This window comes from Zootoca vivipara, chromosome 7 (genome assembly GCF_963506605.1).
Source record: "Zootoca vivipara chromosome 7, rZooViv1.1, whole genome shotgun sequence".
NCBI lineage: Eukaryota > Metazoa > Chordata > Lepidosauria > Squamata > Lacertidae > Zootoca > Zootoca vivipara.
Window position 1 is genome coordinate 65109162 of NC_083282.1, and position 20846 is coordinate 65130007.

General features: G+C 43.1%; 1 protein-coding gene across 1 annotated transcript in view; it reads right to left on the minus strand.

The window, feature by feature from the left end:
• Nucleotides 1–542: 542 nt before the first annotated feature.
• The window catches only part of ADORA1 (adenosine A1 receptor), a 73195-nt gene continuing 52891 nt past the window's right edge, over nt 543–20846 (minus strand). Inside the window, exon 3 of the mRNA XM_035124247.2 lies at nt 543–5435. Within this exon, the coding sequence (XP_034980138.1) occupies nt 4787–5435 (649 nt within the window). The 3' untranslated portion in view covers nt 543–4786. The remainder of the gene's footprint in view (nt 5436–20846) is intronic.

The window sequence follows — 20846 nt, forward strand, 5'->3', positions numbered from 1 at the left end:
TCATGGATTCCTGCATTGCAGGGGGTAGGACTAGATTACCCTTGGATCCCTTCCAACTCTATGATTCTATTAGAGAGGAAGAAAACCTTTCCATGTCGACTTTCTCCATGCCATGCATAATTTTATATATTTCTATCATGTCACCACTGACTCAAAATGAAAAAGTCCTCAACCCTTCTTCATAGGGGAGTTGCTCTATCCCCTTGATCATTTTGTTCATGCTTCTCTGAACTTTTTTTCAACTCTGCCTCACCTGAGGTGACTAGAATTGCCCAAATGTGGCTGCACCATAGATTTGTATGGTGGCATTATGATATGGGCAGCTTTATTTTCAATTCCTTTCCTAATGATCCATAGCATATGTTCACCTTTTTCTCAGCTGCGGAAACCTGAGTCAACATAGAACTTTGTATAGAAAATTGAGTTTTGCATAGTAATGTTAAACTACATTCTTGTAGTTGTGGGGGAATGTTCTCTCTCTCTCTCTCTCTCTCTCTCTCTCTCTCTCTCTCTCTCTCTCTCTCTCTGTGTGTGTGTGTGTGTGTGTGTACAGACTTCATGCATTTGATAATGTGATCTCTATTAGTCCACGAACACATACCGATATGCCACCATAAATACATCAGATTTCAAGGTGTCAGGAAGCTCCTTCCCCTGCCTTTAGCTTATTAAACATTAAATTTGTATCAGATGCGATACAAATTTGTAGCATGCGATCGATCCGTTTTTCATTTTCTTTCATTCTTTACATATTTCACCATCCCACCTCACCTGGCACTAATTATTTATGTATTAATAGAAAAGAATGGAAAAGGTAGCCGAGTGAAGCACTGTTTATTAAAGTCCTTTGAGTTAAGTGGGCATTTTTGCTGAAAGCGGCGACCCATAAATGCTTAATTTTGGCTGGAGCATATTCCTCCTCCTTAATGTGGCGATGTTTTGTTAAGAGTAAATCATTCCTGCTGAAGACTGAGTTCCCACCCTCATCTGCTACCTAAGAGCAATTTGGCCCAGTAGAAGAGTTTTGTGCTTGATTTTTAAACTGGCAACTGATCATGTGAGAAAAAGAAACGAAGGCCCCTGCCTCAGTAGCAGCTCTCCTGCCTTGCAGTGGTTGGGAGATGTGGCAATCTCTGTTCATCCACACAGCGTAAATAGTCTACATCTGTCAGAGACAGTTGCATATGACAAACTGGCAGCACAGCCATTCTTATCTTGTAGACAAGGGAGAGAAAGGGGAAAAAATTGAAATAGCTTACATACCTTGTCTTTATTCCTTTCCTCCTTTCATTCCTTGCCGTCTCTTAATAAACATTGCATACAAGACTGTTCCTGCCATGCACAGTGATTGGAACGCAATTTGTTTTATCTTATACCAGGGAAATAAGTTGTGTGCTAATGAGAGTCATACTCCATTTTGCCACCATATTTTATAATACAAAAATGATCTGGCACCAGTGGCATAGTGTGGGTTGCCAGAGCCCGGGGCAGCACAAAGGGGGTGAGTGGGAGAGATTATTTTATTGTTTTATTATTCATACCCTGCCCATCTGGTTAGGTTTCCTCTGGGAGGGAGGGAGGGAAATGGACGAAGTATGCATGGACATTCAACTACCAGCATCTCCGTCACCCAAGAGATCGTGGCTGAAGAGATAAGAAAAGAAGAGTCATTCAATTGTCTGGAGAGGTCAATTCTTGGTTCACATGGAGAAGCCGTTTTCAACAGAGCTCAGTGATGGAAGCACACAGCTGTACTGAGGGAGCATCAGGTGTTGAAATTTTGCGCCCCTAATAATTTTGCACCCGGGGCAACTACCCCTGCAGCACCCTAGCCATGTTGCTGCTTGGCTGACATTCATTTGTCAGGACCGGAGATACTAAAGTATATAAGGGAGCTATTTGCATCCTGCTGTATTTGATATGTCCTGTCAAGGGTGCTTCCCAGTCAAAGGAATGCATACAGCAGAAACTTAACTATTGTCAAAGATAACACAGTCACTTTGACAGCTCTGGAGCACGCCAATCTGGCACCTAGGAAGCTATTTCCAGATTCATGCTCTGTGGAGCAGTTGCAGCAACTGGGGACCACTCCCCATCCACCAGTTTATGCACCTCCCCCTGACGGGTTGCACACACCTAGCTGGAAACTATACCTGCAATGAAAGCTGCTGCTGCTTCTCTACCCACTTCATTTCTCTCATGCTTCTGGGAGAGTGTTGCAGGGAAGGGTAGGGAAGCACCCGGTCCTTCATTTGCCTGGCCTGCCTCTTGTGAGAAGCCAAAATTGGCAGACTCATCCATCCCTAGTCATAGGTCATCCCGTTCCCTCCTTTGCAACCCCATTCCTCAGCCCTCTGCAGGGCAAAAGATGACCAGGTAATCCAGTGTACATTCCCCACCCCAATGTCCTGTGCAAAACAAGAGCCAGGAGACTTCTTCTAGCCAGCTCAGAAATTCAAGCCTGACACAGCTTTTCAAAGCAGATACAGTGGTACCTCGGTTTATGAACACAATTGGTTCCGGAAGTCTGTTCATAAACTGAAGTGAACTTTCCCATTGAAAGTAATGGAAAGTGGATTAATCTGTTCCAGACAGTCCGCGGAGTACTTAAACTGAAGCGTTCATAAACTGAAGCGAACTTTCCCATTGAAAGTAATGGAAAGTGGATTAATCCATTCCAGACGGTCCGCGGAGTAAGCGTTCATAAACTAAAGCAAACTTTCCCATTGAAAGTAATGGAAAGTGGATTAATCCATTCCAGACGGGTCCGCGGAGTAGCGAACTTTCCCATTGAAAGTAATGGAAAATGAATTAATCCGTTCCAGATGGGTCCGCGGCGTTCATAAACCGAAAATTCATAAACCGAGGTGTTCATAAATATAGGTTCCACTGTATATCCATTTCCATTTTAACAAGTTGATACCTACTTTTAGGTTGGTTTACTGTGGGTTAATAAGACATAAGAAACAGTAGTCATCTGTTAGGTTTGCTACACTATTTTCACGATTATCAGTATCTGCCTAATTCATTTGATGTAGGCTTTATCCGTTTTGCTCTCTTTGGCAATTTCATTTTAGCCACCTCAACAGACATCATAGGAGCCAACTCTTAGGGGCCGAGGTCCCTTCACACACAGACACACACACCCTAAAATATTTGAGGAGAGCAGACCCTTCCAAAGTTAATGGGCATTGCCATTCAAATGGTGTGTGTGTGTGCGCGCATGCTGAGTCATGTGATCGATTATGTGGGGTGGGGCTTACCTGCAACACTCCCCCCCCAAAATATTTTATTCAAATTGGCACATCCGACAGACATGCTTCTATATGAAAAAAATGCAGCCATATAACCTGGAATACTCTGGAAATACATTAATTAACATGGGAACAATTCAATAAAAGGGATGTTTGGGAATGTTGCAAGTGTTAGTTTACTTTTGGCAAACACAGAAACCTGAGCTAATTGGGTCCGCAATGTATGCAAGCTTATTAAACATCCTATGGTACCTGGTTAATTTCAGCTTTAGGGCCCTTGTTTCTTTTTCAGGGTACCCCCACACCTGCAAAGTGTGCTGGTGTCCCTGAGGCCTCTCCAAATCATCAACGTACATAGCAGGTCCAGGGAACATATGTGCATTTGTTTATTTACCAAGTAACCTATTTATTTGATTTCTTTCTTGCATTCATTTCTTGCCTCTGGGGCACAGCAGGGCATGTACTTGCAGAGAAAGGAAAAGGAGGCCCTCCCAACTCGCATCTGAACTCAGGCTCTACCTCAGACGACAAGACTGAATATGTGCTCTGAAGCCAGGAACATTTATTTCCAGCAAGAAGCAATTCAATACACACAAGGCAGCTTGCACTGATATCGCGCTCCGTGAGGTGTTGTTCTTTCATTTTGTAGAAATAAGCTACATTGGCCTATGGGTCAGCAGAACAAGACCACATGAGGCAGCTGTATTGCTAAAACTGTTAAATGAAATTGTTGTCAGGACATAAAAAACAATCCCCTGTGACAAATGTAACAAAATGTCCCCTGTGACAAATGTAACAAAACTTAACCTGCTGCCTTACCATAATTCTAATAAATGTTCATTAATTGCAGTAGGGTTTGAACACAGATTCAGCATTATGATCATAATGGCAGCTTCTTTTTTCCGGTTAAGTCCTGGCAGTGCTTGGTTAGAGAACTATTTATGCCAGTCCCCAGATTTAAGACTATGGGGGCTGCAGCAAGGAGGTAGAATCACTGAAAATGGTTTCTGTCCCTTTTCACTTAATCATTGGCTGAGCTGTGTGATACTGTTAGATACAACCCTGTATATGTTAAATTGTATGTTGTGTATTTGTTTTAAACCTGTAAGTTGTCCAGAGCTGGGGTTGTTGTTGTTTTTTGGCAGAGGCAACTCATAAATGCAATTAAGATTACTGCTACCAATGATAATATTAAATTTCATAGTGAGTACAACTCCCCATTAATTAAACTACAGAATTCATTTCCTCTTTATTGGAATGAAATATACATTCTGTTGGCATAGTCCCCCTTTAAATGCATAATTATAAGTGTCACCTTTTTTAAAAAAAAAAAAGGGAGGGGAAAAAACAGCTCCTAGAATACCAAATGGTAAAATGAATATTACTAGTAGTAATAAATAATACCCTTGATTGGCTCTGGGCTTTGTCTGCTCTGCCCAGGAGCAGGCCTTGCGTATAATGGAGATGAAGCCAACTTGGCCATTTGGACGATGAAAGGGATGTTTATAGAGCAGCCTGGAACCAGACGACTCCTAGATGGCAATGTCAGTGTTATCAATATTGTTCATGTGCCTGTCCCCTTTGCAGTAAAAATAATGGTTCCAGATCTGCAGGAACGTGGTCCTGAATTTTCTAATCCTGAAGGCATACACAATGGGGTTCATGGCAGAGTTCCCATGCGTAAGAAATATTGCGATGTAGGTGAGGCTGCTGTGGGTCTTGCACGACGGGTAGAAAAAGCTGATACAGTTAAGAGTGTGCAGAGGCAGCCAGCTCACAGCAAACAGAAAGAGGACGAGAGCAAGAGATTTGGCGATTTGCAGCTCCTTCCCATAATACTTCTCTGGATCTGTTGAGCAGGAGGCGACCTTTTTATTAAGCTGCTTGCGGATGATCTTGAACACTTCCAGGTAGATGATGAGCATGATGAGCAACGGAGGCAATACCCATACGAAGAAGTTGAAGTAGACCATGTACTCCATGCTGATAACGTTCTCAAACTGGCAACTGACGGTGAACTCTGACTGACTGGTGTTCATCAGCTGACTGACGTTCGCCCTCTTCTGCATTTCGTTCAAGTTGTTCCAGCCAAACATAGGGGTCAGCCCAACGAGCAAGGAAACCAGCCAGCAACAAGCTATAGCGATTCCAGCACGCTTAGGAGTCACCACACTCTTGTAGCTGCAGAGATAACAAACAAGATATGTATTATGGTCTTTAACAGGCAGCCACTCAAATGGCATCCCAGTTCAGCTCTCCCAACGTTTGAATAAGGGACATAGTTAAGTGGTGGTGTGTAGATGGTTGCAGCCGTAAACATAAGCAGCAAGCAAATGGAAAGACCCTCGTCTGCTTGAGACCCTGGAGAGTCACTGCCTCTCTGAGCAGACAATACTGTGGGGTAATAAGATAGACAATTTAGTCTTACCTGGTATTTATTTAAAAAAATTCCTTCAGTAGCACCTTAAAGACCAACTAAGTTTTTATTTTGGCATGAGCTTTCATGTGCATGCACACTTCATCAGATACACTGAAACAGAAGCCACCAGACAGAAGGAATTTTTTTATTTTGTTTCGACTCAGACCAACACGGCTACCTACCTGTAACTGGTATTTATTATTATTTATTACTATTATTTATTCAATGTGTAAACCAATTTGTATTTACCAAAAGATCTCAAGGCGGTGTACAACATTAGAAACACATTGCAAAACACCAATGATAAAAACATTTTAAAAACATAGTAAAACGCATACTGACATTCCTCTCCCTAACAGTCCTCTCCCCAACACTTTTACAGGCTGTATGTTATTTAATAACCATAGGCCTGGGTAAAGTTTTTGCCTGGCATCTGAAGACATGTTTTGATGGTGCCAGGTGAGCCTCTCTGGGGAGAGCGTTCCACAGGCCACCACAGAAAATTCCCGTTCTTGTGTTGCCACCTTCCAAATTTTTCAGGGAGAGGGGGACGTAGAGAAGGGCCTCAGATGATAAGTGCAGGACCTGTGTTGCATTGCATGGGGAGAGGTGGTCCTTAAGGTACTGAGGTTCTGAGCTGTGTAAGGCTTTATAGGTCAACACCAGCAGCTGCCTGTGTTCTATCAAGACAAGCAGCAATAAGAAAAGTATCCAGGGGATAATTCAGCTCCCCTTGGGGTGACAAAAGAATCTGTTGGCACAAACAGTCTGAATCTTCCTAAGTGAGAAGAACTGTACCTCACCTTTGGTTCAAGGAGCTCAAGGTAGCATACAGTTCTCCCCTTTCCCCATTTTATCCTCACAAGTGGGTTAGTTTGATAGATAGTGACTGGCCCAAGGTTATCCAGTGAGCTTTGTGGCTGGGGGGGCGGGGTTGAACCTGTGTCTCCCTGGTCCTAGTCCACCACTGTAACCACAAACCACATTGGCTCCCAAACTGCTTCCATCATAAATTGTACAAAGAGTGTCCAGGCATCAAAGCCACATTTTACTACACTGTATATGTTCCCCTGTATTTAAATAGGTGAATTGGTTTTGTAGTGAGCCAAGGAGTGAAAACAGCACAGATTTTGAATTGGAGGCCCCCACTTTGAATCTCATCTGAGCCATGAACTGAGTGGCATAAGGCTAGTTGCAATCTGTATCCTGGGAATAATATGAGTGGCCTACAGAAGTCCTGAAGAAATTCAGAACAAATGGAATCCTTGTATTAAAAACCAATTTGCAGTCAAAATGCAGTCAATCTGGGTTTTCCCTAAAGCAAGCAGATAGTAAAGAAGAGGCTAAACAGCTGTTCTTTTTAAAAAGTAATTTACCTATACAAGAGAAAAAGCACACACACAGAATATTCTCTGCACTTATACGGTGGTACCTTGGGTTACAGACACTTCAGGTTACAGACGCTTCAGGTTACAGACTCCGCTAACCCAGAAATAATACCTCGGGTTAAGAACTTTGCTTCAGGATGAGAACAGAAATCGCGCGTCGGCGGCACAGTGGCAGCAGGAGGCCCCATTAGCTAAAGTGGTACCTCAGGTTAAGAACAGTTTCAGGTTAAGAACGGACCTCCAGAACGAATTAAGTTCTTAACCCGAGGTACCACTGTACTTGATAATTAGAATACTTCAAATTTTGTGCATTGCCAGAGCACTGCTTGAATTGTGTGCACTAAAAAAAATACTCCTCGTTTCAGGAATGACTCTACCATTAGATAGCATGAAGCGGTTGCCTCACTCAACCACTTCTAAGTGCCACCAAAGGGCAACCAAAGAATTTGATCCTTCCATTTGCCCATTCCTGTTTAGAGATAGGCTGACAATTAAGTTTGTGTGATGATGCCATATCATTTTCTGAGAAAATTAAATTCCCACAATGCAATGTGCTGGCAAATCTAATGCAGCAATAATAGGGTGACATAGAGCAATTACTTCGTCGTTTTCATTGACGTTGCTTATATAAAGGGAGTGCTAGTTTATCCTGCTGAGTCAGAGGATGATCTCATGGGGGAAACAGTCAGGGGGTGCTCAGGGGGCAGAGTAAAGCAACAGCAACAACCTTCGTTCAGCCCAAGGCCAGTGCTTCATGGAAGACTAATCATCTCTAATGTGCTGGCAAGTGAAGGGTAGACCAAAGGAGTCCTCATTTTGTAAAAGTGTCAGGCTCAAAGCAGTGAAAATGTCCAAGTGTACAGAAAGCCGGAGATCTGTTCTGCTTTGACAGCCACTCTCCAGAGGACTCTAATCACCCTAAGTGACTCAAAAATGGAACACAAATTAGATGCAACCTGGGAGGTTCACATTCAAGAAAGTAAGTGCAGCTTGTTTCTGCTACACAATACTTTAATCACAATGATTCCATTAACAAAAGGGTAGTGTAATTTTTAGATCCCCCTCTTTTCTTCCAGTACTTGATTATCTGCAGAGTGGGTATTTTAATGTGCATGATTAATGAGAGTATGAAAGCAAAGGATACCGGCTTAATCTGCCATGTCTGGAGGTGACAGTGAGACCAAAGAGATGAGTATACACATTATGGGTGATGATGAGTCCTTCCAAAGGTGCAGATAATCATTACTGGAACTATTGTTCCAGCTCAGCAAAACCCAATAATATCAAACAACAAATATCTGGAAGAAGACATCTTTACCCGACACAGAAAATATGTTAGTGTTGGTACCAGATGAGCCTCACTTTTGGGAGAATTCAATAAACAGAGGGCCACAGCTGAAAAGGATCTTTTATCACCCCCTCCCACCCACTGAATAACTCTCAAAGGCTCCAGTGATGACCTCAGGGTGCAGGTAGGCTCAGGTCAGAAGAGGAAAGAATGTAAAGCCCTATGTGTCTTTATAGGTTAATACCAGCCGTTTGAACTGGACTCTGAAATGACTTTTGTCCATCCCAAACCCATAAAGCCCTGAAATAGAGGCCTACCATAGATGCACTACACTCCTACATTTAATGGCTGGAATGTTGAGATGATGAGTGACCAGTACTCTAAACACGCTGTGCCCAAGGAAGGTTATTAACATCCTTGCAAGCATCATTTGGGAGGCAGGAGAAGCGAGTGGCAATGCTCCAGTAGGAACGCATCAGGGCTAATGAGGAGAGATGCAGGCAGTGCCAAAATCCCCAGGAATTGAGATGTTTAACCTTTGATCATGAGGCTACAGAAAATAAATCTGCAACACGGAGTTTCAGCCCAGTACACAGGGTAACAAACAATATCCCATTCCAATTAGAGAGGACAGCAGTGAGAGGACAGAACAATTGTCTCATGCACAAAGATTGCTTGCCTCTGACATCTTCCTAAGATCCACAAGGACATTCATTGTCCCCCAGGTAGGCCTATAGTATCGGGATCGGATTCCATTTTGGAACCCACAGCGAAATACCTAGACTGTTTTCTTCAACCGTTTGCTAAGGATTCACGTCTCATTTTATCAGAGTCACAGAGCAGACCAGAGTCACTGACACTATGGTTCTAGCTGCTCTGGATGTAGCCTCACTATATACCAACATTCCTTTAGATGTTGTTGTTGTTGTTGTTTAGTCGTTTAGTCGTGTCCGACTCTTCGTGACCCCATGGACCATAGCACGCCAGGCACTCCTGTCTTGCACTGCCTCCCGCAGTTTGGTCAAACTCATGTTCGTAGCTTCGAGAACACTGTCCAACCATCTTGTCCTCTGTCGTCCCCTTCTCCTAGTGCCCTCAATCTTTCCCAACATCAGGGTCTTTTCCAAGGATTCTTCTCTTCTCATGAGGTGGCCAAAGTATTGGAGCCTCAGCTTCACGATCTGTCCTTCCAGGGAGCACTCAGGGCTGATTTTCTTAAGAATGGATAGGTTTGATCTTCTAGCAGTCCATGGGACTCTCAAGAGTCTCCTCCAACACCATAATTCAAAAGCATCAATTCTTCGGCGATCAGCCTTCTTTATGGTCCAGCTCTCACTTCCATACATCACTACTGGGAAAACCATAGCTTTAACTATACGGACCTTTGTCGGCAAAGTGATGTCTCTGCTTTTTAAGATGCTGTCTAGGTTTGTCATTGCTTTTCTCCCAAGAAGCAGGCGTCTTTTAATTTCGTGACTGCTGTCACCATCTGCAGTGATCAAGGAGCCCAAGAAAGTAAAATCTCTCACTGCCTCCATTTCTTCCCCTTCCATTTGCCAGGAGGTGATGGGACCAGTGGCCATGATCTTGGTTTTTTTTGATGTTGAGCTTCAGACCATATTTTGCGCTCTCCTCTTTCACCCTCATTAAAAGGTTCTTTAATTCCTCCTCGCTTTCTGCCATCAAGGTTGTGTCATCTGCATATCTGAGGTTGTTGATATTTCTTCCGGCAATCTTAATTCCGGCTTGGGATTCATCTAGTCCAGCCTTTCACATGATGAATTCTGCATATAAGTTAAATAAGCAGGGAGACAATATACAACCTTGTCGTACTCCTTTCCCAATTTTGAACCAATCAGTTGTTCCATATCCAGTTCTAACTGTAGCTTCTTGTCCCACATAGAGATTTCTCAGGAGACAGATGAGGTGATCAGGCACTCCCATTTCTTTAAGAACTTGCCATAGTTTGCTGTGGTCGACACAGTCAAAGGCTTTTGCATAGTCAATGAAGCAGAAGTAGACGTTTTTCTGGAACTCTCTAGCTTTCTCCATAATCCAGCGCATGTTTGCTATTTGGTCTCTGGTTCCTCTGCCCTTTCGAAATCCAGCTTGCACTTCTGGGAGTTCTCGGTCCACATACTGCCTAAGCCTGCCTTGTAGAATTTTAAGCATAACCTTGCTAGCGTGTGAAATGAGCGCAATTGTGCGGTAGTTGGAGCATTCTTTGGCACTGCCCTTCTTTGGAATTGGGATGTAGACTGATCTTCTCCAATCCTCTGGCCATTGCTGAGTTTTCCAAACTTGCTGGCATATTGGGTGTAGCACCTTAACAGCATCATCTTTTAAAATTTTAAATAGTTCAGCTGGAATATCATCACTTCCACTGGCCTTGTTATTAGCAATGCTTTCTAAGGCCCATTTGACTTCACTCTCCAAGATGTCTGGCTCAAGGTCAGCAACCACACTACCTGGGGTGTATGAGACCTCCATATCTTTCTGGTATAATTCCTCTGTGTATTCTTGCCACCTCTTCTTGATGTCTTCTGCTTCTGTTAGGTCCTTACCACTTTTGTCCTTGATTATGGTAATCTTTGTACGAAATGTTCCTTTCATATCTCCAATTTTCTTGAACAGATCTCTGGTTTTCCCCATTCTATTGTTTTCCTCTATTTCTTTGCATTGCTCATTTAAGAAGACCCTCTTGTCTCTCCTTGCTGTTTTTTGGAAATCTGCATTCAGTTTCCTGTATCTTTCCCTATCTCCCTTGCATTTTGCTTGCCTCCTCTCCTCCGCTATTTGTAAGGCCTCGTTGGATAGCCATTTTGCTTTCTTGCATTTCCTTTTCCTTGGGATGGTTTTCGTTGCTGCCTCCTGTATAATGTTACGAGCCTCCATCCATAGTTCTTCATTCACTCTGTCCACCAAATCTAAATCCTTAAACCTGTTCCTCACTTCCACTGTGTATTCATAAGGGATTTGATTCAGATTGTATCTTACTGGCCCAGTGGTTTTTCCTACTTTCTTCAGTTTAAGCTGGAATTTTGCTATAAGAAGCTGATGATCTGAGTTACAGTCAGCTCTAGGTCTTGTTTTTGCTGACTGTATAGAGCTTCTCCATCTTTGGCTGCAGAGAATATAATCAATCTGATTTCGATGCTGCCCATTTGGTGATATCCATGTGTAGAGTCGTCTCTTGTGTTGTTGGAAGAGAGTGTTTGTGATGACCAGCTTGTTCTCTTGACAGAACTCTATTAGCCTTTGCCCTGCTTCATTTTGAACTCCAAGGCCAAACTTGCCAGTTGTTCCTTTTATCTCTTGATTCCCTACTTTAGCATTCCAATCCCCTGTAATGAGAAGAACATCCTTCTTTGGTGTCATTTCTAGAAGTTGTTGTAGGTCTTCATAGAATTGGTCAATTTCACTTTCTTCAGCACCGGTAGTTGGTGCATAAACTTGGATTACTGTGATGTTAAAAGGTCTGCCTTGGATTCGTATCGAGATCATTCTGTCATTTTTGAGATTGCATCCCATTACAGCTTTTGCCACTCTTTTGTTGACTATGAGGGCCACTCCATTTCTGCTACAGGATTCTTGCCCACAGTAGTAGATATGATAGTCACCCGAACTGAATTCACCCATTCCCTTCCATTTTAGTTCACTGATGCCCAGGATGTCGATATTTATTCTTGTCATCTCATTTTTGACCACATCCAGCTTACCTCCACTCATGGTTCTTACATTCCAGGTTCCTATGCAATATTTTTCTTTACAGCATCGGACTTTCCTTTCGCTTCCAGGCATATCCGCAACTGAGTGTCCTTTCGGCTTTGGCCCAGCCGCTTCATCAGCTCTGAATCTACTTGTACTTGTCCTCTGCTCTTCCTCAGTAGCATGTTGGACGCCTTCCGACCTGAGGGGCTCATCTTCCAGCGTCATAACTTTTATATGCCTTTCCTTTTCAGTAATGAACAAGAGTTTTTACAGTTTTCTACATGGCTTAACTCCTTACATCCATCTTCATAGCTCCGTTTCTTATATTTTTTCGGATGTTGAGGTTATAAAACATAATGGCTTCCTTGCTGTTCAACCTCATAAAAAACCCACCGATTGTAATTCTCTATTACACTATTCTTCTTTTCACCCCAGATGTTTTCACCCCAAACTTACCTTATGGTCAATTTTTACGCCTTAAAATAAATTCCTCTTTTGACAATGATTTCCGTAACAGTGCAGAAATTCTAACTCACTCTCTTCGTTCCAGGGGATATCTTCCCACTATTGTCAACAGGTCCAAATATAAATCTCTTACTAAGGACCGGACATTGCTTCTCAGTCCCACAACCACCCCACGGTCTCAAAATTGTATTACGGGCTCACTAGAATACACTACTCATGCAGATAGAATTATTAGAATTATACGTAAACATTGGCATGTACTCTGGAATGTACCAGGTTGTAAAGAATTTCCTTTGATTGGCCTGAGATGGACCAAATCAGTTAAATATATGTTAGGACACACGGATATAAATCCCAAAAGAATTATAACTTGCACCATTACCAGTTCTGGGCCCACTGGTCACCATAAATGTGGCAGATGTTCATCTTGCCCATTTTCCTTACAGATGAAAGACATTTATGCTGAGAAAACTAATTTCAGATTTGTTATTCGTCAATTTAGCACATGTCAGACCAGAGACATTGTCTACCTCAGTGTTTCTCAACCAGTGTGCCTCCAGATGTTTTGAGACTACAACTCCCATCATCCCTAGCTAGCAAGACCAGTGGTCAGGAATGATGGGAGTTGTAGTCCCAAAACATCTGGAGGCACACTGGTTGAGAAACACTGGTCTACCTTATTCAATGTCCTTGCAATCTATTGTATATAGGCTCTACCACTCGAGCAGTTGGGGTGACGTAATGCCAATATGGAGGCACCTCTGGTAGAACATTTTGTTTCTCACAAGCATTCAGACATGGATTTATTATTTACAGTTTTATGGGTGAATCAGAGGACAATTGGTATCAGAAAAGATTAGGAGCGACAGTTACGGCAGCAAGAAACCCGCTTTATCTTTATGTTCAAAACTATTCATCCAGGGGGACTTAATTCTGAATTAGACCTCAATTGTTTTATTTGATTATTTGTATCTTTGTTGTTACTTTGTACTGTATCTTTAAACTCGGTTTCATGGTTATTAGCAACACCTGGGGTCGGCTATATATATTTTTCAAAAAATGTTGTTAGTAACAGCGACTACAGAATCGCATGAGCACTGTTCCAGAGTAATTTCATTCTCATGTAGATTATATCTATTCGAAAAAAGATTGGGTATGTAACCTTTTTATGTTACAGTTTATAATTTCCACGCTATTTAAAGTTGTTGTTATGCATGTGCAGGTCACCATTTGAATATTTTTATTTTCAGTTAATGAAGAAATTGCATATCGTTCTACTTACGAGTGTTTGTTGAACTCATTGGCTAATAAAGAATTCAACGAAACAGTAGTTGCTATCCGGAAACACTATTCAGCAGAGTTCAGAGTTGGACATCAATATTGGAAATATTCACAGCTTGTTCTCTGCTGGGTAAAGTCCGGCATCGTGATTCATTCAGGACTTTATGAGACTTTCAGATATTTTAGTTTGTTAATCTTCATGTTTTGCATTATTCCATAAAGTTTTTAATATTGTAATTGTTTCCGGTCATCATGTTGCTATTGATATTGCTGCATCTGACAAGGACTGGCATCTGTTGGGATTTGGGACCCATGTCCTCTCTTGCAGAATCTTACATGTGAAAATTTGCTCAGTAAACCACAGAGCCTAGGGCTTGCCGATCAGAAGGTCGGCTGTTCGAATCCCCGTGACAGGGTGAGCTCCTGTTGCTCGGTCCCTGCTCCTGCCAACCTAGCAGTTCGAAAGCACGTCAAAGTGCAAGTAGATACCATAAATAGGTACCGCTACAGCGGGAAGGTGAACGGTGTTTCCGTGCGCTGCTCTGGTTTGCCAGAAGCAGCTTTGTCATGCTGGCCACATGACCTGGAAGCTGTACGCCGGCTCCCTCGGCCAATAAAGCGAGATGAGCCCAGCAACCCCAGAGTCGGTCACGACTGGACCTAATGGTCAGGGAGCCCTTTACCCTTTACTTTAAGAATATACGTAGGATTTTGCAAGGGGAGAAGGTCAGATACTTAGAGTAGACCCATTGAAATGAATGAGCATGAGTAACAGGCATTTTAATTTCAGTGAATCTACTCCGAGCAGAACTTAGTTGGATACAACCCCACAGATTTTCAGAAATATAGCTGTACTTTGAAAAACCCTTTATATCTACTCTGTTTAAAAAGTGCAAGCTTGACTTTGTGCAAGCAGTGCTTTCATGTCCTGAAAAAAAGTAGAGTCCACATTTTCATAACATTGCAAACTAGTCGTATAAATTCTGCCTGTAGGTTCTGCTTGTTAGACCACAGCTGCTTCTGTAAAGCCAGAACATTATATTTGCCCTTGTGGTCTCTTTCTATCTTAAATGGAGTGGAACTAAACCTCTTCTCTCTGCTGCTTAGTTTGTGTCCCACTTGTATTGAAGGTTTACAAGCAAATGGACAGAATGATGGTGGAGGGTTCATACTGGGCACTCAAGGGAGACTGCATAAAATGACCAAAAATTATGGTAGTAAGGCAATGAGTGGCTTTTACAGTGCATGTAGAGAATGAGAAGAAATATTATGTGGAAACATTTTTCAACTGGTGCATTTTTCAGCTCCAGAGTGGATAATGTACACATCTACAGTTTAGCTCAAATTAAGCAGCGGCCCTTAAACCACTTATTCCTGTGATTGATTGTGGCCAGGGAACTTCCATGCCTCATAGGCTTCTGTCAGCTGAGATACCCATCAATCCTTTCATACACTATGCATCCAAACCGCAAAGGCACACCGCAGAGGAGTACCATCACAACATCTTCATAAATGAAGAAGACCATTTCTTAACTGATTAGGAAACAGACTAAAGGACCCCTGACCATTAGGTCCAGTTGTGACCAACTCTGGGGTTGGGGCGCTCATCTCACGTTTTTGGCTGAGGGAGCCCGCGTACAGCTTCCAGGTCATGTGGCCAGCATGACAAAGCCGCTTCTGGCGAACCAGAGCAGCACACGGAAACGCCATTTTTACCTTCCCGCTGTAGTGGTACCTACGGTATTTATCTACTTGCACTTTGAGATGCTTTCGAACTGCTAGGTGGGCAGGAGCTGGGACCGAGCAACCGTCGCATAGATTCGAACTGCCGGACTTTCTGATCAGCAAGCCCTAGACTCTGTGGTTTAACCCACAGCGCCACCCGCGTCCCAGGAAACAGAGTAGGTGCCTTATAAAAGAGTAATAAGAAACATTATTTCCAATTTGGGCGGAAAGGAGATGCAGTAAGGAGCAATTTCCCCAGCAGGGGTTGCTCTCTTAAGGAGAACAGGACATTGCTCCATCAAGCCCAGTCTGCCCTCAGTGTTAGGGACTGGCTGGATAATGGGGAGTGGTAGGAGGATCCAGCTGGAGAACCCCATATGGAAACCTCAGAAGAGGAAGGCAAAGAGTCATGGCAATGGTGGCTCCACCTACTGATGGCCTTCCTGCTTTTTGTCCTACCAGTCCCATTGGTCACCAGTCACAACTGATCTTGTGGCAATTCAGACTAATGTGGCCTGTGCTTTCATGAGCTAAAGCCCACTTCACAAAATGGAATGGAAAACAAAATATTTCTAATGGAAATAACTATTTGAATCCCCAGGACAGCCAAATAAAGTGCTTCAAAACAAAACAAAAGAACCTGAACACACACACACACAAAACAAGGGCTGGTTTTCCAGTTTAAGAGATTACCCGGAAATTGTGTTAAGATTTGGAAAAAAATAATAATTGAGGTTGGACATTTGTCACTGCCTCAAGTGCAGAAGTAATTTCACCCATGGAAGCGAGAAAGAGAATTTTTTTCTACAAATCTCAGCGGAGCCGTTGCCATGGAGCTTCTGAAGATCAGACACTGTATGAGACGCACTTTTGCTAAATGAGCAGGCTGCCTCTTCACAACAATCACATCCCTAAGTGTCTTTGAAGTTTCAGCAAGCCGAGTCACCTGACTGAATTCACGCAACAGATTTCTTCCCTCCTGAAGGCAAGCTGTTAGTAAGTATAAATTCCATTGTGCTTCAAGCTTGGAGATTCACAGCTAGGGGTAACGCAATCCCTCTTTCAATCCTTTTAATGCATTTGAAATTTTCCAAAACAGAACTTGTTATTTTTGTCTGCATGTGGGACAAAGGACCAGGAGAGGTGACTGTCATTGACATGAGGGTTTTCGTCCACGTTGGATCACACCCAGAACTTCATTGCTATGCAAGAACCCTGGTCTAGAAGATGTGAAGCAATATGAAAGAAGATGGTGCTTCTGAGCATGTGCAAAATGCTTCCCCCTCACCACAACAAGTCAATGCATGGTGTAGTGGTTAAGAGCGGTAGACTCGTAATCTGGTGAACTGGGTTTGCGTCTCCGCTCCTCCACGTGCAGCTGCTAGTCATACTTCTTTGAAGTCTCTCAGCCCCACTCACCTCACAGAGTGTTTGTTGTGGAGGAGGAAGGGAAAGGAGAATGTTAGCCGCTTTGAGACTCATTCGGTTAGTGATAAAGCGGGACATCAAATCCAAACTCCCCCTCCCCCTCCCCTCCTCCTCCTCCTCCTCCTCCTCCTTCTTCTTCTTTCGTCTTCTTCTTTCTTCTTCTTCTTCTTCTTCTCTTTTCTTCTTCTTCTTCTTCTCATAGAGCAGGTGGGGGTGGGACATGTAGCCCTCCCGGTGTTGCTGCACCTCGGTTCCCATCATCCCTGACCACTGGTGATGCTGACTGGGGCTGATGAAGTTGGTGTCCAACAACATCTAGGGAACCACAAGTTCTTTATCCTTGTCATATAGGAAGGCTAGAGCAGCTTCCACATCCGAGGCCATGATTTCTAGATACATCTCACCCAGTAGTGTAGCTATCTTTTCAAGATGACAGATGAAAAGGCAGGTATCTGCCTCCTATGGGGATTAGAAATCCCCTCCATGGTAGTCATCTGCATAACTTTAGACAGCAGAGACACCAGGAGGAGGCCTCCAGCAATGATCTGGAGTACTTAACCAGCAAGCTTTATTGCACTACAGTCACTCTCTTGACACCTACCAGTGTTATGAGCAGAAAGAGTAAATGCACTTACAGTAATACAAATCCTTCATGTACAGGGGCCCTGGCTACATTCAGCGACTTGTCTCTTGTAATTTATCAATGGAGTTAACTAGTATAAATGCTTGTCAGGAGTTTCAAGATAAGACCAGCACAAAAATAACTCAGGGGCAGATCCTCTTCTCTTCGCTATGAATAATGTTATTCTTTCTTTTCCTCAAATATTTATGACCCTCTTTCTTTGAATTTCAAAGTGACTTGCAGCATAGAAGCAGTAAAATCCTTCATTTAAAAAATGATACAAATAAAACCCACTTCTAAAAGCGGAAACAAATAAATGCCCGAACAGCTAGGAGCTAAAATAAAGAAGTTTATTAAATTGTGGGAGGAGAGAGACTCTTTTTGCTATCAGAGGATGGCTCTTTCTGTCTGTGCCTCACTCTCCAGCCCTGAGGAAGCTGCTTGCAGAAGAATTCTTAGGGAACTTTCCAGCTTTTGAGGTTAAGTCATAAATGATTGTGTTTATGTGTGTGTGGTTATCAGCTTTTGGAGATACTTTTGGATGTGAGGTAATTGGAAACTGGTGATCTTTATGCCCACTAAAATTTTGATATATATTGAATGAACTGTTAATGGGTTTTTAAGGGTATTTTGTAGTGGTATTATACTTTTTCTAACATATTGTTATTGTGCTACTGTATTTAGACTTTTTTTTATGTTACCCGCTTTGAGCACAATTGTATCTGTAAGAAATGATGTATATAAATAAACTGAGTACTGTATGCCAAAATTGTGAGAGGAGTGGGGAGCATGGCACTCTTGCATGGAAGATTGATTTATTGTGGCTACTAGTTACAATGAAGAAAAGCATAAAGACTCTGGGTTCAAAGATAGTATATTTCTGAATATACTATATACCATAAAGAAGGCTGATCACCGAAGAATTGATGCTTTTGAATTATGGTGCTGGAGGAGACTCTTGAGAGTCCCATGGACTGCAAGAAGATCAAACCTATCGATTCTTAAGGAAATCAGCCCTGAGTGCTCCCTGGAAGGACAGATTGTGAAGCTGAGGCTCCAATACTTTGGCCACCTCATGAGAAGAGAAGAATCCTTGGAAAAGACCTTGAAGTTGGGAAAGACTGAGGGCACAAGGAGAAGGGAACGACAGAGGACGAGATGGTTGGACAGTGTTCTCGAAGCTACAAACATGAGTTTGACCAAACTGCGGGAGGCAGTGGAAGACAAGAGTGCCTGGCGTGCTATGGTCCATGGGGTCACGAAGAGTCGGACACGACTAAACGACTAAACAACAACAACATATTTCTGAATCCCATTTGCTTGGCTGTCACAAAAGTGGGTGGTTTTCACTTTCTTGGCTTGCCCTGCTGTGTGCATCTTCCTGAAGCACTTGCAAGCCTAAAAGAGGCAAACAGGATCCTAGCCCAGCATAGAAATTCATATTGCAGCTTCCCAACATCTGTGAAAAATGCCAAGCTTATCAACAAAATGAAGCAAAAAAAAAAGGGGGGAGCTTAAGGGCAAATCTAAAATGCAGCTCCTTGAATTTATTATTCTAGAGGCAGAATCTAAGACAGTGCTGCTGCCTTTGAAAATCCCTCAACAAAAGCTCTTTGATCTTGCTCCATTTCTGCTTCTGCTTCTTACTCTCTTCCTGTCCTCACTTGTGATCTTAAAAGTCTCCTGGATGCCCACCCAGCAGACTTGGAAGCTCAGGCAATTTTCCAAAAAAGTTCCTGAAACTTTGGTGCTTTGTATAGAACATCAAGCAGTTTAAGTTAGACCTGGGTGTTTGTTCCCAGTCCCAGTTTAATAAAAGTGAATTTGCTGGTTTATTTTACCCATCCTCTTCACTGAAACAATAGCTTCACAGTGCTCAGTATCTGTTTCATGCTGTTTAAACATCGAACAGGTGATGTCATTAAGAAAGGCAAAGAAAAATATAGTGGGAGCTATACAATATATACATTGTATTGAGGCATAGTGACGTAACTGCCCTGGTTTCTCTAAAGGATAACCTAGCCACCATACTTGCCACTCTGCTCAGCCTAAAGAGGAATCCCGCTGCATGCTTATGTTTATGCCCTGCAAAGGAGAGCTGTATATAGCCCTGTAAATGAATTAATTTAAGCTGCCATCATCTTTGTGGAGTCCAAATTCAATCAAGGTTTAACAGGTGGGCTTTAGTGAGGTTCTGAGAATTCTGCTAAATGCCCTGCCCCTGAAACAATTTGAAAGAGACACTGGATTGCATTGCACATCCTGGGAGGAACAAGGAATTACTTAAGAATGCTAGTGACTTCCTCTGAGCAGAGGAGACAGCAGTCACAGAGGGTAAAGGTAAAGGGACCCTTGACCATTAGGTCCAGTCGTGACCGACTCTGGGGTTGTGGTGCTCATCTCGCGTTGTTGGCCGAGGGAGCCGGCGTATAGTTTCCAGGTCATGTGGCCAGCATGACTAAGCCACTTCTGGCAAACCAGAGCAGCGCACGGAAACGCCGTTTGCAGCTGTAGCGGTACCTATTTATCTACTTGCACTTTGACATGCTTTCGAACTGCTGGGTTGGCAGGAGCTGGGACCGAGCAACAGGAGCTCACCCCGTCACAGGGATTCGAACCGCCGACCTTCTGATCAGCAAGCCCTAGGCTCAGTGGTTTAACCCACAGCACCACCTGGGTCACAGAGGGAGAGAGTCCTAAATAAAACTTAAAGATGGTTTAGAATGCAGAGTTTGTTTGATGCTGTAATCCAGGCATAGGCAACCTTGGCTCTCCAGATGTTTTGGAACTACAACTCCCATGATCCCTAGCTAACAGGGCGAGCGGCCAGGGATCATGGGGGTTGTATAGTTCCAAAACATCTGGAGAGCCAAGGTTGCCTATGCCTGTGTAATCCCACAGTCTTGAAACAGCCCCTGACAATTCCCAGGGTTGGGAATGGACGGTCAAACCAGCGTGCATCTGAACTTGGAATGTCTGCACTGGACATTAAGGATCAATGGGAGACATCAGAAATACATATCTGGCACATGGTCTACATTGTTTGAAATGATAAATTTTCACACATTGAGGGATTATATTACCTTGGCGAAGCTATCAAATCCATGATTGATATACAATATCCCATCCATTTACTCATCTCATTCTATCCTGCCCTTCCCCCAAGGAGTTTAAGATGTCATGCAAAGTGTGTGCTCCACCCCACAGCTACCCTGTAGAGTAGCTTAGTTTGGATCTGGTGCAGTGAGCTGCATGGCTGAGGGGT